Source organism: Procambarus clarkii, chromosome 32 (assembly GCF_040958095.1).
Source record: "Procambarus clarkii isolate CNS0578487 chromosome 32, FALCON_Pclarkii_2.0, whole genome shotgun sequence".
Lineage (NCBI taxonomy): Eukaryota > Metazoa > Arthropoda > Malacostraca > Decapoda > Cambaridae > Procambarus > Procambarus clarkii.
The window spans coordinates 8,213,260-8,228,931 of NC_091181.1; the positions used below are offsets into that span (position 1 = coordinate 8,213,260).

Here is a 15,672-nt window from a genome sequence, read left to right on the forward strand (position 1 = left end):
TAGAGGACCCAACTCTGCAAGCAACAGTGGATGCATTGACGAAGAAAAAGTTTCCACGCATCCCGCCCTCAGGAGTTGACCAAGATGCATTCAAAGCACTTGAACGCATCCAGACAGAATTAAGTGTTACGCAACAACGCGACACCGTGCTGCGAGGTACTCGTATCGTCATTCCATCTGTTCTCCAGCAACGTGCTCTGAAGTTTGCACATCAAGGACACCGGGCAAATCGCCTGGCGAACTTTTATTTAGACGTCCTATGAGAATTGCACTTCCTGTCACGCCAGCCAAGGTAACGGATAAACGTCTCGCTCAGAAGGATGCACTAGCCAAGGGCAAAATGAATATTGCTCATGATCGACGTGCAAAAGAACAATTCATAAAGGTTGGCGACACTGTTCTCGTTAAAAAGAAAAAAAGAGGGAAAGCTAGATATGCAGTATGATACAAAACCATATAAAGTGATTAGTGTAAAAGGAACTATGGCAACAGCGAGTAATAGAGGTCATAGTATAACACGTAATATGGCCTATTTCAAAGTGATTCCAACTGGTGTAGAAAATGATGAAGTGCAAAGTCGTACAAAGGATAAAGAAAAAAATAGTTATAACCCGACAAACAATTCATCAAGGGATGTTATTGTATTTAAGGACTCTCGTCCTAAACGTCATGTTAAAACGCCCTACACGATATGATGATTAAATGTGTTCCTATGTTATGCAAAGTATTTACTTATTATGCTAAACTAAATTTAATATTCTTTGAATAATGCAGATTTCTCATTCAATATTTTGTAACCTTGTATTACAGTTTCTTTCATGTTTGTTTAACATTGCATATGTATTTTAACATTGAAATCCTTTGTGGTAAAGATTAAGTTGTTTAAATTCTTTGTGTGCTTAATTAATGTTAAATGTATGCAATATCTCTTGATATGTTAATAACTTACTCTGTGTCAATAACTTTGCTTTGTGCTACAAGCATGGTAGACATCCTGTATTCATTCTTTTTAAAGAAAAGGAGGGATGTCATGTTCACAGAAAATGGTACCATCCGTTTTCTATGTGCTGCAGTTCAGACGCCGAGGGAAGGAAAACAAAGAGCGTACAGGACGCCCGCCAAGCTTGGTAGCTACTAGTCATGTAACCGTTTATAAGTATTAAAGTCAGTAACCAAGCAATGGCTTTATATCAACCCTACAACCAAGACTTCCTCAGCAACACACAAACACCACAAAGTGGAGGCCGAAACACCGGCACTGGCATCCTCAGGCAAATGTACCTCCGCCGTCACCGTAGTATGCAACGCAACTGGAGCCACCCCTCCGTCGCCGGCAGATCCACATGCGTCGAAGTCGCCAACGTCAGCCCATGCTGAAGACGAACGCCGGGAATGCTTAGGCTCTGGCCGCAATCATCAGACCCGGAGGCTGACTCAGAGACACGCGCAACACAAGCCGGGCGAACCGATGCACGTCGCAGAACGGCAGCATCCTCAACCACATGGGGCACCAGGCCAGGCACAGGAGGAAGCGCCGGATCCACCCCATCACCCAGCACAGCCGGAACAGACGGCGAGGGTGCAGGGACAGGGTCAGATGCAGCAGAGGACGAACTGGAAGACGGGGGATTCGAGAAGAAGGCAGTCTGAAGAACCCCAGGGACACTAGTCGGAGCAGGACAATCACCAGGCGACGACACAACCTCCGGAGGAGAGGCGACAACAACAGGGGGCACAACAGGCGGCGCAACAGGTGGCACAGGGGACACATCCGTGGCTGAAGAGACGTTCATATCCACTGAATCCTCCTCCACAGGAAGCGGCGGAAAATCCTGTTCACTGAAGAGGTGCACGGGTGCAACGGCAGGCGCAGAACAGTCAGCAGCCTGATGGCCCAAGAGGCCACAACGATAACACGTCTTAGGCTGGTGGGCATAAAACACCTGAACATTGTAACCCATAAGACGCACAGAGGATGGAATATCTTCCCGGAGCCTCATGCCCAGGGTGCGAATGTTAGTCCTCACACCCTTAAGTGGACTGGAAGACACCACGTTCACCCGCACACTAACCACTGCGCCCAACCGGCCGAAGTACCGCCGTAGCAGACCCTCCGGAAACTCCAATGGAGCCCCATGCACACTGACGTAAGTGAGGGCACCACTCCGATCAGAGAGTGACACAGTGCCTGCACCATCTGGAAGGGGTAATGTCCGCCCCTCGTATCGACGGAGAAAGTCTTGATATGCCAATTCCTCCGTGAACTTCACTCTCGCTCCACGTGCCGTCACCAGCTCGACTCCATAAATGTTTATCACAGGGATATGAAGCAACTCACACACCAGCGCTATCTCTGGGTATCCAGCCCAGCCGGAAAATTCGAGGCCCACAGACTGAGCCCGCAGTACAGGGGGAAGGGGGACCCCCATCGTGAACTCCACATCAGCACAGGCGGGCAGAGACACACACGCCCCCAAACGGCCAAAACTGGCAAACAACCACCAACTGCCGGAGAGAGCAATGAACACGTCCACCCTCCACGACAGCCAGCAGTCCACTCCTAGTTGTTGGAAATAACCAACATTTAATTACCATTGTATACTAGACATCGTATATACTAATCCTACTAATTTGTGTAATTAACACAAATTAAGGGGCCTCGTAGCCTGGTGGATAGCGCGCAGGACTCGTAATTCTGTGGCGCGGGTTCGATTCCCGCACGAGGCAGAAACAAATGGGCAAAGTTTCTTTCACCCTGAATGCCCCTGTTACCTAGCAGTAAATAGGTACCTGACAGTTAGTCAGCTGTCACAGGCTGCTTCCTGGGGGTGGAGGCCTGGTCGAGGACCGGGCCGCGGGGACACTAAAAGCCCCGAAATCATCTCAAGATAACCTCAAGATATATAACATACAGGGACAGTATTGCGTCAGATAATGCCCAGACAGTATTGCGTCAGACATAAATGTTGTCAACATGCCAGAGAATTGAATAATATTCTCGTCTTTGTAACTATTATTTACAAGAATTAATATCTGACAATATAACAACTAGTGATCTAACAACAACAACGAGTTATCAACTAAAGGATCACTGTATAACAGTTTATCTGTTATCTTAAACTAACATGGAGGAAGCAGAAAGTTCTCTCCATTTCTCGTTTAATAAGAACATTGTTTATATTAATTATTATTTGACGAGAATTTAAATAATATATAACTCCCTATAATTGTAACCCTATTCTCATTCATTTATTAAGTAGAGCAATTACAAGGAAAAGAATTTTACGCTTCTACTGAAATATGTTGCGCGTGTGCGACGAGACAGGTTGAGGGAGGAGGGGGCTCTTGGCCACGAGACACTGTGACGGCCACAAGTATAGAGAGAGAGAGAGAGAGAGGTGACGTTTTCGCTAGCTACGCGATCGGCCATTGCTATTAATCGGCCCGGAGTGCATAATTACTCCATCAGCGATCCAAGGATTTCATCGGCGGACAATAATTACGTTAAGTGGTTTGGTTTTAGTTTTTCAGAGCTTTTAACATGTAAACTTTACCCTTAGTTCGTCGTTACACCACGCTCCCTCCTCTAAACACAAGTAAGCTCCCAGTGAACCTAATTTACCCCTTCTATTAACCCATAGTGACAAAATCATGTGTGTAAACAATTTTTACACCATATTGGAATTCCAGCGTGTGTTGAAGCAGCCTAAGGTGAGACAAATTCCCATGCCACACTAGCGAGTCACATGTTTCAGCAGGTTCTAGATGATGCTGTCGCCAACCATGCTACCGTTCAATGTCACAGCTAAGCAGCTGATCTTTTGTTAATTTACTGATTAATCTCTCATAAATTGTTGAGATATAATAATATATCGAATTTATATTTCATTTACGTGAGCTAGGAATTTAATCATATTTCTTATAGCCTCATGAACGTTTAGATAGGAACAAATTTATTGTCTAACATTTATTACTATATGATCTTGTCATTAACCAAATTATTGATTACTTATACAAATTATATTTCAAATTATAATTAATCAAATAAATATCATTATATTAGAAGTTAGCTTTCCTTCACGACACGAATTTGGTCCTCTTCGAACCGGATAGATAGCTGAGAATCAAGCTATCCTAACTAACCATTACTAATCACATTGTGTAGTAACCTAGGTTAAACATAATTTATTCTCTGTGGTTACCAGCAGTGTACCACATATGTTAGCCTAACCCACACCAATTAATATGTGTTACCATTATTGGGCTATACAAAAAATTAAATTTATGGCTGTCAGAAGACTGTCCATTATAGCCTAAACCAAATTCCATCTATAATTACTGATTCACTCAAGTCAGTGAATTTATTAAAATTTCAGGATCCAGTATACTAATCTAAATTACTGATCCCATAAACCAATTAATCATTACTAACCCGGATAACATTATATTCCACAATAAGGAAGTACATTCAGGTGTTAAACATTATTTACGGCAGTAGAATACATGCCACACACAATTAATAATTTTGTGTTCATTAAATTTCCCATATACATAATTTCTACAAGTGTATACATTATATAAAATTACAAAATCCAAAAACATAGCACTATTTACATATTATTGCACCACATTTATTGTAGTTATGCCAACCCAGCAAAGGTAGGATATTTTAGAATGCCACAGTACTAAAATTTGTACAAATTCGGTCTACACCATTAGCTGCATTAATAGGTAGGAATATTACCTAACCAGTACTGTGTTAAACAGTGCTGGTGTATTATTATTTATGTAGTGCTGACCCTAATTAGGGTGGGATTTATAAACCATTTATTATGTAATTATATTTTATTACATATTTCTATGTTCATCTTTGAGTGTTACTTAAAGTGTCACTACCCATCCAAGGCTGATTTTGAAGAGCTAAGCTAAGGAACACCTGTAGTGATACCAAGGTACCACTCAAATCTTAGTAGCTTATTATTAGGTTGGTAGCTAACCTCCAAATGAGGTAAATTACAATCAGCCTCAAGGAAATATCAGGTTGTTAATAACTATACCTGCTCTACATATATGAGCGAGTACCATAGCTGCACAAGTAGCTATTATAAGTGCTATAAGGCTCAAACTTACAGCCAGAATGGCTACTCTAGAAAAAACTAGAAGAACCTTGACAGGTTTCAAAATCACTTATCAAGACTACTTGACAAATGTGACAACTGTTTAGGAACTGATTCAGATGACATCTTCAGACTAAGAATTCCCACGAAGGTGGCTAGCCAAAAATATGACCAAGTAAAGGATACAATAGAGTCTTATAGGAACTTACTCCTTGTCAGTAATACTGACCCAGACGAATTGAGTATGATAGAATCTGACTTTGCCGACTATGAAGATATAATTCAAGACAAATTAGATCACTATAACAAAGTGCTTGCGACACAAAATGTTCCTAATTTGTTTGAACGTTTTTATAGTAGACCTATATCCAAGCAAGCACCCAGCTCAGATGAAATACATGAGCTACCTCAAAATGAGGAGAATCCTCTAATCAATATTGATCCCCACACAGGATTAACAACTGAAGTAAAGCCTTCATTTTCTACAATCTCATCTAATACAACTTTACGTAATTATTCATTCACAGAGTCTGATCAATTATCAGATAAATCATCTCAATATTCCCTGGATTCTGTGAATTCAATACATGAGGCTACTGAATTAAGGCTTCTTGCTTAGCCTCAGCATTAATTACAGCTTCAGCTTTATTTCCATTTTCTGGTTCAGATTCACTGGCTGTTGCAGCTTCACTTATTTCTCTCGGTTCTTGTGAGAAGCTGGTTAAGCAACACAAGTAATAGTCATAGTTACACACACCAGCCTTCCAGAGCAAGTGCTAACAATGAGAAGACTGTTATAAACCTTGTACACCAATTACTAGATTTATCTCCACCAGAACAATCAGTTGACTCTTTACACAGCCTGTCCTCTTAAAATGAACGTCGCTTTTGGCCGTTTGCCCGTATGGCCGAATTTGGATGTAATTTGAAAATGAAAAAAATTGAAAATAAATTTGGGATTTTTTTTTTTCAACATCAGTAAGTTAAGGGTCCTTTGATAGGTTAGGTGGGCAGGAAATTCTCATAAAGTTTCAAAACGTTAATTTAAAGTGTCCTCTTATAACCTCTGCGCGTACGCCGGACGACTCAAATAGAAAACGGAAAAGTACGTCACTTTTGTGAGTCGATTTCATTTCAAATTACGTCCAAATTTAGCCATATCGCGCATACGAGCCAAAAGTGACGTTATTTTTAAGAAGACGGGTTGCTTTACAAGCTTTTAGTTTTCAGCTTGAGTCACTGTTAAATTCCTTCAGCAAGGAGGTGAGTGGATGACTAAAATTATCATCCAGATAAAATTGTCTGGTGAGGTACTCAATAAATTATATATATACCAGAATGGTAATGTCCTGTCAATGCAGGATATATTTGCAGGTTTGCGTAATATAATAAATGAATTAGCAAACCAGGCACTTAATGCCTCTTCTGAATGCACAGAAACTGTACCCCATATCAGTTTCCTTACCTGAAACTCCTAAATTGACACTGTCATTAGCTAATAAGGTTATTAATAATCAATGTAATAACAACAGGTCAAACACTGATTCATCAGTAAGACCTAAGAGCCCCATTAGTGCTCCTAAGAGTCCAATGAGTACTCCCAAGAGCCCAATAATTGCTCTTCAGAGCACAATAAGTACTCACAAGAAAATAAATAACAAGCAAATGCAAGCAGCAAAACCTTAACAACCTGCAGCTGCAGTTTCACCTAAAAAGGCAACCCCTAAACGAATTGTAGGATGGGGATTATGTTTGTTTTGTAATCAAAAATATTCTCTGTACAAATGTATTAATTACCCCTAATAGAGCCACAAGAGTCAAACGACTCAAACAGTTACACAAATGTACTAGGTGTCTCAAATCACATAATATTAACAGCTGTGACACCCCACTGAACACCTGCAATAGGTGTAGAAGGGGCAAACATCATGCTGCACTGTGCAAATTTGTCAACACAAATTATTCAATCCTAGAATAGGAGGAAGAGAATCTACACCAGTACAGTGTTGCAAGGTGCGAGATGTGTACAGCGTAATTTCACCGGCGTCTCAAGAGGATGCAACCTTGTCCATTGCCCAACTCCAAGTAAAGAACAAAGGAGTCAAGATCACCACTCTTGGATTATTTGATCAAGGATCGCAGAGAACTTTCATTACTCAGAAAGCGGCAGAGACACTCAATTTACAACCAATCAGACAGGTAAAATTAAACCTGTCAGGGTTCATGATAAATCGAGGACCCCAAGAATATTCAGTAGTACAACCGCTTGAACGTCTAGGTAGTCATGTCAAGGCTATCCAAGCCATTGTTGTAGATCAAATACCTTTTGACCTAAATGTTAATGGTCTAAGGTACACAGTCCTTACAGACTGCAGTCCTGCAGGAACATGAAATTAATTTGGCTGACAACCAGTTAACGTCTGACCGCCCAAATAATGTAAATGTACTAGTTGGAACAAACTACTGTTACCAGTTCATCACTGGACATGTTAAACGATTGGGCATGAATATGCTCCAATCTACAGGTGGCTGCTTACTGACAGGTAAACTTTTAAACGCGAAGAAGCCTATGCCCGCCAACAATAATAAATTACTCAGCAGTAAAATCCACTCTCCAGCAACAAGCTGAATGAGAAACCCAGCTGAGTAATAAACCCAGCTTTGTAATAAACCCAGATTGAATGTAGTACAATTAGTATTCGCCGAGATGTTTCATAGCTCTTAGTGAAAAGTCAGTGGTCCCTACCTAAACAGATACATGTAACAGCGACCAAGCCATTGAATCCACTGCAGACCTAGAATTATTCTCGACAAGTAGTAATTGACCACACTCAGTCTCCTTAGGTAATCAATAATATTAGGCTAAAGAATCTAGCACCCAATGCATCCAGCATTCCTGAATTTAACAATACCCTGAACTCATCAAGTAACTTCTACAGGTGTGTTGAATTTTGAATCATGGAATTTTATTATTTATTTTGATGAATTTTAATTGATAATTCAAAATTAATTTATTATTTATTTCTTACGATAGGTTAGCGGGCTGTATGTTTAATTGGGTGGACTTTTTTAATTTAAATTCTCCCACAAGTCAAGTCCCTACACAAGTTGGGGGTTATTAGTTGTAGCCTATAAATCGAAAATTATCGATTGGTAGTAAGATTTATATTAATTGGTTAGTTGGTTAATATACATTGGTTAATTTGAATTCTTAATAGCCATATCTGATTTGATGGCTTCAATTTGAGTACTAGTGTGGTACACGTTGGTAATATTTTTTTATCTGTATTTAATAATATACAATTTAAATCATATATACATAAATTTTAAAAGGAAATACTACATTACATATACAGTAGTATAATTCTCAGTAAACAGGTGTTTCATATTATCACAGAGCATGAACTTTAAATCCCTAAATCTTATACTTATTTTCTTTAAATGATTTACACAATATAGAATATCTCTAATCCAGTTTACAAGAACAACTTTCTACTTACAGAAATAAAACACATGCATATTATTCTCAATTTCAGTACATTGGTCACACCTTTGGTTGTCCATAATGCCCAACATCAACGGCCTATCATTAGTAGGGAGGGTCTCATGAATATAGTGATACAATAGCTCACGTTGTTTTGGGGCAATATATTTAACGTGATGGTTTGGCCATATTACTTGCCAGCTAAAGAGTGGATATGCCTCCTCTGCTCTAGGAACTATATTACACGTGGGCAATCAGCCAGGTATGAGCCTCGTGGCTATGGCGTCCTCACGTGTTGCCACAGGCAGATGTCACCACTTTCTTCAGGCTGCTACAGAAAATCTGCCAGAAGGACACAATATAACTACTGCAAATAGCCTTCTAATGATAGATATGGCACATAAATTATTATGAGAGGCTTATCCTGATTTGGGTGTTCGCCCGCCTCATCAACAGTTGCATAGTATATAATATTAGAGAGCTCTGTAAATTTGTTGTTAAATATTTGACAACCGGAAACAAGGCATCAGAAGAACGTAAAGATTGCTAGGGTCATGAGAATGAACGTAGCTGCCTAGAGTGCTTCCTCACGAGATTTACTCCGTGACATCCCTCTCCTGCCCCGGGTCTAGTGACATCCCAGTAGCTGAACCAATGTTCTGGTCATATATGGAAGAATGTAAGGAGGCGTTGATTTTATTTATTATATTATTTGAACCAGTCACTTAGAACAAATTTTTATTGATTCCAATACTAGACAAAAGGTTTTAAGTAATAGATTTATATTGAATGTAGATATTTTAATGGCGTGGCAATATATCCTTGGTTTAATTAAAATTTCCACTGTAAACTCGTTTTCTTTGAGTCAGAGTAAAAATTTTCATACTCTGACTACTTAAAATAGGTTCTTCATTTTAAAATTACTTACAAACTTCATTTTATTTACCCACAGGACAGTGTTCCTTCTACAAGTCAAAAGAGGAGTTCATGCCACTGATGTTTGCCTTGGTGACCGAGAAGGGAAGTCCACTTGTATCACCACTTAATGACAGGTACTTTTTATATTAGGTTAGGTAGCCGAAAAAGTTAGGTTAGGTTAGGTTAGGTAGTCGAAAAACAATTAATTCATGAAAACTTGGCTTATTAGGCAAATCGGGCCTTGCATAGTAGGCTGAGAAGTGCGTTCTGGCTACTAGGTACGACATATATATATATATATATATATATATATATATATATATATATATATTATATATATATATATATATATATATATATATATATATATATATATATATATATATATATATATATATATATATATATATATATATATATATATATGCAATTGACGATCACAAAACACTGATCAATTTATGCGGAAAATCCACAGAGAAATATGAAATGAGGTGAACGTTTCGGCTTTGTTAAAGCCTTTGTCAACACCAGACTGACTAAGGAGAAGGGAAAAGGGGGGAAGATATATAGGCCGACACCTGACCAACCCATCCCATGGGTTGGTCAGGTGTAATTAACCAAAAACAGGTATAGCTTAGCTTAGGATGGTCAAAGAGGATTAAGCGGTCAGAGAATAAGGATGAAAGATTAAAGAAAAGCCTCATGAACACACAATATATGAATATACAATTATAATGAGACATTGTAAGCCTCTCTATCAGAGTTGTTTCTTAAACTGTTGTGCAATATTATAACTTAAAAATGGATCAAGTTTGTACATTCCAGTACTAACATTAAGAAGATTTGGACACTGACTGATTAGAGCAGACTCAATCAAATTCCGTTCCACGAAATCCCCACAATTGGTAATGCTTTTTGCCCCATTCCAGTTAATATTGTGATCGCATAAACTCGTATGTAGATACAATGCATTAGACGTTTGGGCAGTTCTAATACTATAAGCATGTTGTGACAACCGCAATTGTAAGGACTTTCCTGTTTGTCCAAGGTACACAGAATCACAATCATTGCAGGGAATCGAATACACACAACCTGCTGTATCAGGGGAGTTGCATTAGGATATGGACTGAGCTTTGCCACATCTAACGGAACAGTCAATTATGTAGATATAGCCAAAGGTTTCAGCAATCTTGAAAAGTATAGCAATGTCTCAGTTGAAGATATTAATGTGTGCAAAGGTATGATGTATGGCGTTTTACTTAATAATTCTGTTCCTAATTGTCCAAGTCGATTTGTTCATGCGTTCAAAAATCTAAAAAAAGATAGTTCATTACATATTACCAAGGCTGATAAGTCAAATGCAGTAGTTATTATGAATAAAGATGACTATGTCCGAAAAATGGAGTTACTCTTGGAAGACAGGGATACTTATCTATTGGTTAACAGAGATCCTACTGAAAAAGTGATTGCACATTTTAACAAAACTCTTTAAACCGTGTGTAAAGGCGATAAAGAGTTGATATCTAGGCTAACAAGTCGATCCCCCTCTCTTCCTTACATGTATGGTCTTATAAAAACTCATAAGCCATATAATCCGGCAAGGCCGATTATTAGTTCAATTGGTTCGGCGGCTTATAAACTCTCTAAGTGGTTAGTCAAAGTTTTGTCCCCTATAGTTGGTACTATTTCCAACTCACACTTGACAAACAATGTGGACTTAGTTAATAAGCTATCCACATTGAATTTAAATTTTGATTTTAAACTTATAAGTTTCGATGTGACCTCTTTATTCACTAAAGTTCCTGTTGATGATCTGTTAGAATTTCTACGTGAGGAACTGCCTAAATATAATTTGAGCTTGCAGACCAATAAAGTATTGGAACTTATTAAATTGTGTATAAAAGACAATTATTTTAGTTTTAATGGAAAAATTTTCAAACAAACATTTGGTATGGCGATGGGCAATCCCCTGTCCCCAGTTTTAAGCAATTTGTATATGGAATTCTTTGAAACAAAAATCTTATCCAGGATTATCCCGGCTAATGTGGTTTGGTATAGGTATATTGATGATATTTTGTGCTTATGGCCGTGCAACAAAGACCAGATAGTTTTTCTTAATGAACTCAATTCTTTGGTACCTTCAATAAAATTCACTTGTAAGACTGAGGAGAATGGTACTCTTCCGTTTTTGGACATTATGATTCATAGAGTCACTAGAAAGGTCAAATTTAATGTGTATAGGAAACCTACCAACGTGGGGTCGTATGTTCATTTTTATTCGAATCATCATAGTAAAGTTAAACAGGCAGTATTTTCAGGAATGTTTCTACGAGCTTTGAGGGTTTGCAGCCCTGAGTTTTTTGATGAAGAGATTGCTAAAATATATGAAATTGGGAAGAGTTTACAATATCCTAAGAGGTTTTTGGATTTCTCGTTTGTACAAGCCAAGCGTACGTTTTATAATCACGTCCCTAAGGCGAAACCAAAAATTATTAACTCATTGGTGGTACCTTATGCGAGTGGACTTGAAAAATTGTCTCTGATTTTTAAGAAACTTAATATAAATTTGGTGTTCACTAATAGTACGATCAAATCCAATTTAATAAAAAACTCCCCTGATACAGCAGGTTGTGTGTATTCGATTCCCTGCAATGATTGTGATTCTGTGTACCTTGGACAAACAGGAAAGTCCTTACAATTGCGGTTGTCACAACATGCTTATAGTATTAGAACTGCCCAAACGTCTAATGCATTGTATCTACATACGAGTTTATGCGATCACAATATTAACTGGAATGGGGCAAAAAGCATTACCAATTGTGGGGATTTCGTGGAACGGAATTTGATTGAGTCTGCTGTAATCAGTCAGTGTCCAAATCTTCTTAATGTTAGTACTGGAATGTACAAACTTGATCCATTTTTAAGTTATAATATTGCACAACAGTTTAAGAAACAACTCTGATAGAGAGGCTTACAATGTCTCATTATAATTGTATATTCATATATTGTGTGTTCATGAGGCTTTTCTTTAATCTTTCATCCTTATTCTCTGACCGCTTAATCCTCTTTGACCATCCTAAGCTAAGCTATACCTGTTTTTGGTTAATTACACCTGACCAACCTTTGGGATGGGTTGGTCAGGTGTCGGCCTATATATCTTCCCCCCTTCTCCCTTCTCCTTAGTCAGTCTGGTGTTGACAAAGGCTTTAACAAAGCCGAAACGTTCACCTCATTTCATATTTTTCTGTGGATTTTCCGCATATATATATATATATATATATATATATATATATATATATATATATATATATATATATATATATATATGTATATATATGCGAACAAGCCTGAATGGTCCCCAGGACTATATGCGAATGAAAACTCACACCCCAGAAGTGACTCGAACCCATACTCCCAGAAGCAACGCAACTGGTAACTACAGGGCGCCTTAATCCGCTTGACCATCACGGCCGTCAAAAGGAAGTGATAGCCGAGGCTATTTGAGCCACTTCCCCGACGGCAACTCGGATGGTAATCTTGGGCATAGCATTTCACCAAATCACCTCATTCTTTGGGGCACACGTGAGGAACACAAATGCGAACAAGCCTGAATGGTCCCCAGGACTATATGCGAATGAAAACTCACACCCCAGAAGTGACTCGAACCCATACTCCCAGAAGCAATGCAACTGGTAACTACAGGGCGTGATGGTCAAGCGGATTAAGGCGCCCTGTAGTTACCAGTTGCGTTGCTTCTGGGAGTATGGGTTCGAGTCACTTCTGGGGTGTGAGTTTTCATTCGCATATAGTCCTGGGGACCATTCAGGCTTGTTCGCATTTGTGTTCCTCACGTGTGCCCCAAAGAATGAGGTGATTTGGTGAAATGCTATGCCCAAGATTACCATCCGAGTTGCCGTCGGGGAAGTGGCTCAAATAGCCTCGGCTATCACTTCCTTTTGACGGCCGTGATGGTCAAGCGGATTAAGGCGCCCTGTAGTTACCAGTTGCGTTGCTTCTGGGAGTATGGGTTCGAGTCACTTCTGGGGTGTGAGTTTTCATTTTCATGTATATATATATATATATATATATATATATATATATATATATATATATATATATATATATATATATATATATATATATATATATATATATATATATTTTTTTTTTTTTTAAAGTTTGTGAGGGTACCACCTCTGGTGCCAATGTGGGGACCCATAGCCTCGGAGAAGAAAATAAAAAATATTCAGGGGAGACCTTGTGGTTTCTCACTGAACACTAATATTATCTTCTCCTACCACCCCCATTCTTTTGTATGTACACATATATATTTACTTTTTTTGAACTTTGTTACAAAAAAGGAGTTACATATGGGTTACAAAGATGGTTATCATAGGTTGTCGAGTTCCTCAAGCTCCTTGGATGCAGTGCACATTTCCCTTCTGTATCGCCACACTGAGGTGCTGGAAAAGAAAGCTTGCAGCTCTTGGGTCCCTTGTCGTTTCAATGAGCCTAGAACCCAGTTCCTTCAAAAAACTGGTAGCACTTTTACCCCAGGCGCTGAGTGTCTCAGAAGCAATGGGCACAAAATTGTAGTGGTGATCCAGTTCTCTATACTTACGGGATTTGGCTGCTTCCCTGTGGGTGGCAGTGCCACCTGGTTGTGCAACACTGAGGTTAATGTAGGTGTTAGCCAGGGTTGATACGCACGTGTAGTCCCATACCAACTGCTTGCCATTCTTCCAGGGGTTCACTGTGATACCATCCGGGCGACCAATAAGAGCATCAGAGTTACGGGGCGTTAGGTAACGGGGCTCTCTTTCAGCTGGGCATCCAGCTGTGGTGAGGCTCCTCTTGATGATGTCGTTAACTTCACTGTGCCTCGAGTGCCATCCCCCTGTGCTTTGGCAGAGTAGGCCATGGTGGCCGTACCTGTCAGCCACCACCTCGCTGCAAATACATCTATATCTGGTGTGGATTGGGGCAGCAAGGCGGAGGGCCACAGCAATTCGGAGGGCGTGTGGTGTGAGACGCGTGCCAGTTGCCGACATTGGGGTTGCTAACAGGAAATCCCCTGCATGTGGTGCTGCTACTGCTGTGAGGCGAACAATGTCGTGTTGTGTTGTTGCAGCACCCAGGCACTCTGCAGCAACTTGGTCTACAATGGGGCCATCCCAGCTGGATTGCTTGTGGGATTTTGGGGATGGTGGTTGAGGTGATTGGCCTGCACGAGAGGCCCACTCTGTGGCACAGCGTGTAAAATTGGGATCATGTACACCTGCCAGCTGATGTAAGTGGGCAGGTAGAATTTCCTTCACAAGGTCGTCGGATGCTGATATGGAGGACAGGAAGGCTGGAGCAGCGATTTGCGTTGCTGTTCGAACTCCGAGGCCCCCAAGTCTTACAGGAAGAGAGGCTTGTTTCCACTGTAGGTCATCGAGAGAGAGGTTAAGGGCTTTTTCTAGCATTGATTTCAGTAACCGGTCATACTCACTTAGTTTTTGGCTACTGTAAGATGGTGAACACCTCAGAAAGTAGGTTAACCTGGGGAGAGACAGACATCTGGTGATGAGGTAGAGTGCATCAATATCCTCAATCCTCCCATCCATCCTCTTAAGGTCGGCGATTTTTTTATCAAGGACCTCATCGATGGCTTTCAACCCCAGGGGAGCTCCTAGGAGTGTGCTGTCTTCAGGTTTAGTTTTATGGGTATTTGGCAGAAGACCCTCTATTCTCTCTACGATGCCCTGGTTGGAACATATTATTTCACATTTAGAAGGGTTCAGGATGAGGCCTAAAACTAAGGTTTTGTCTCTCCTTGCAGGGGTGGCTAGACATATGTTGCCAAACATTAGGAGGTTGTGCCATGCTTGGGTCGTTCCAGGAGAGTCGTTGACCTTTCTCAGGAGGGCAGATAATTTGGCTGCTGCATGGGGGCGGGCTGCTTTAGGGATGTGTTGCAAGGTTCTGGCCGATGTTGCTTTGATAGCTTCTAATAAATTTTCTGTGGGAATGAAGGTCTGGGAGGTGTTTTGCCTTACGGGCAGTGTGGGCTGTTGATTGGTGCTCTCCCTGGGAGGGCGCTCAGAACCCAACACCTGGCTCCGTTGTGGTAATGAATGCGCACATTATCGTCCCTCAACCGGATATAGC

The 15,672-nt window shown here is 40.2% G+C and overlaps 1 protein-coding gene across 1 annotated transcript in view; it reads left to right on the forward strand.

The window, feature by feature from the left end:
• Positions 1–15,672, forward strand: part of LOC123759255 (uncharacterized) — a 267,157-nt gene that overhangs the window by 205,437 nt on the left and 46,048 nt on the right. The window contains exon 15 of the mRNA XM_069334751.1: positions 9,554–9,653. Coding sequence (XP_069190852.1) covers positions 9,554–9,653 — 100 coding nt within the window. The remainder of the gene's footprint in view (positions 1–9,553; positions 9,654–15,672) is intronic.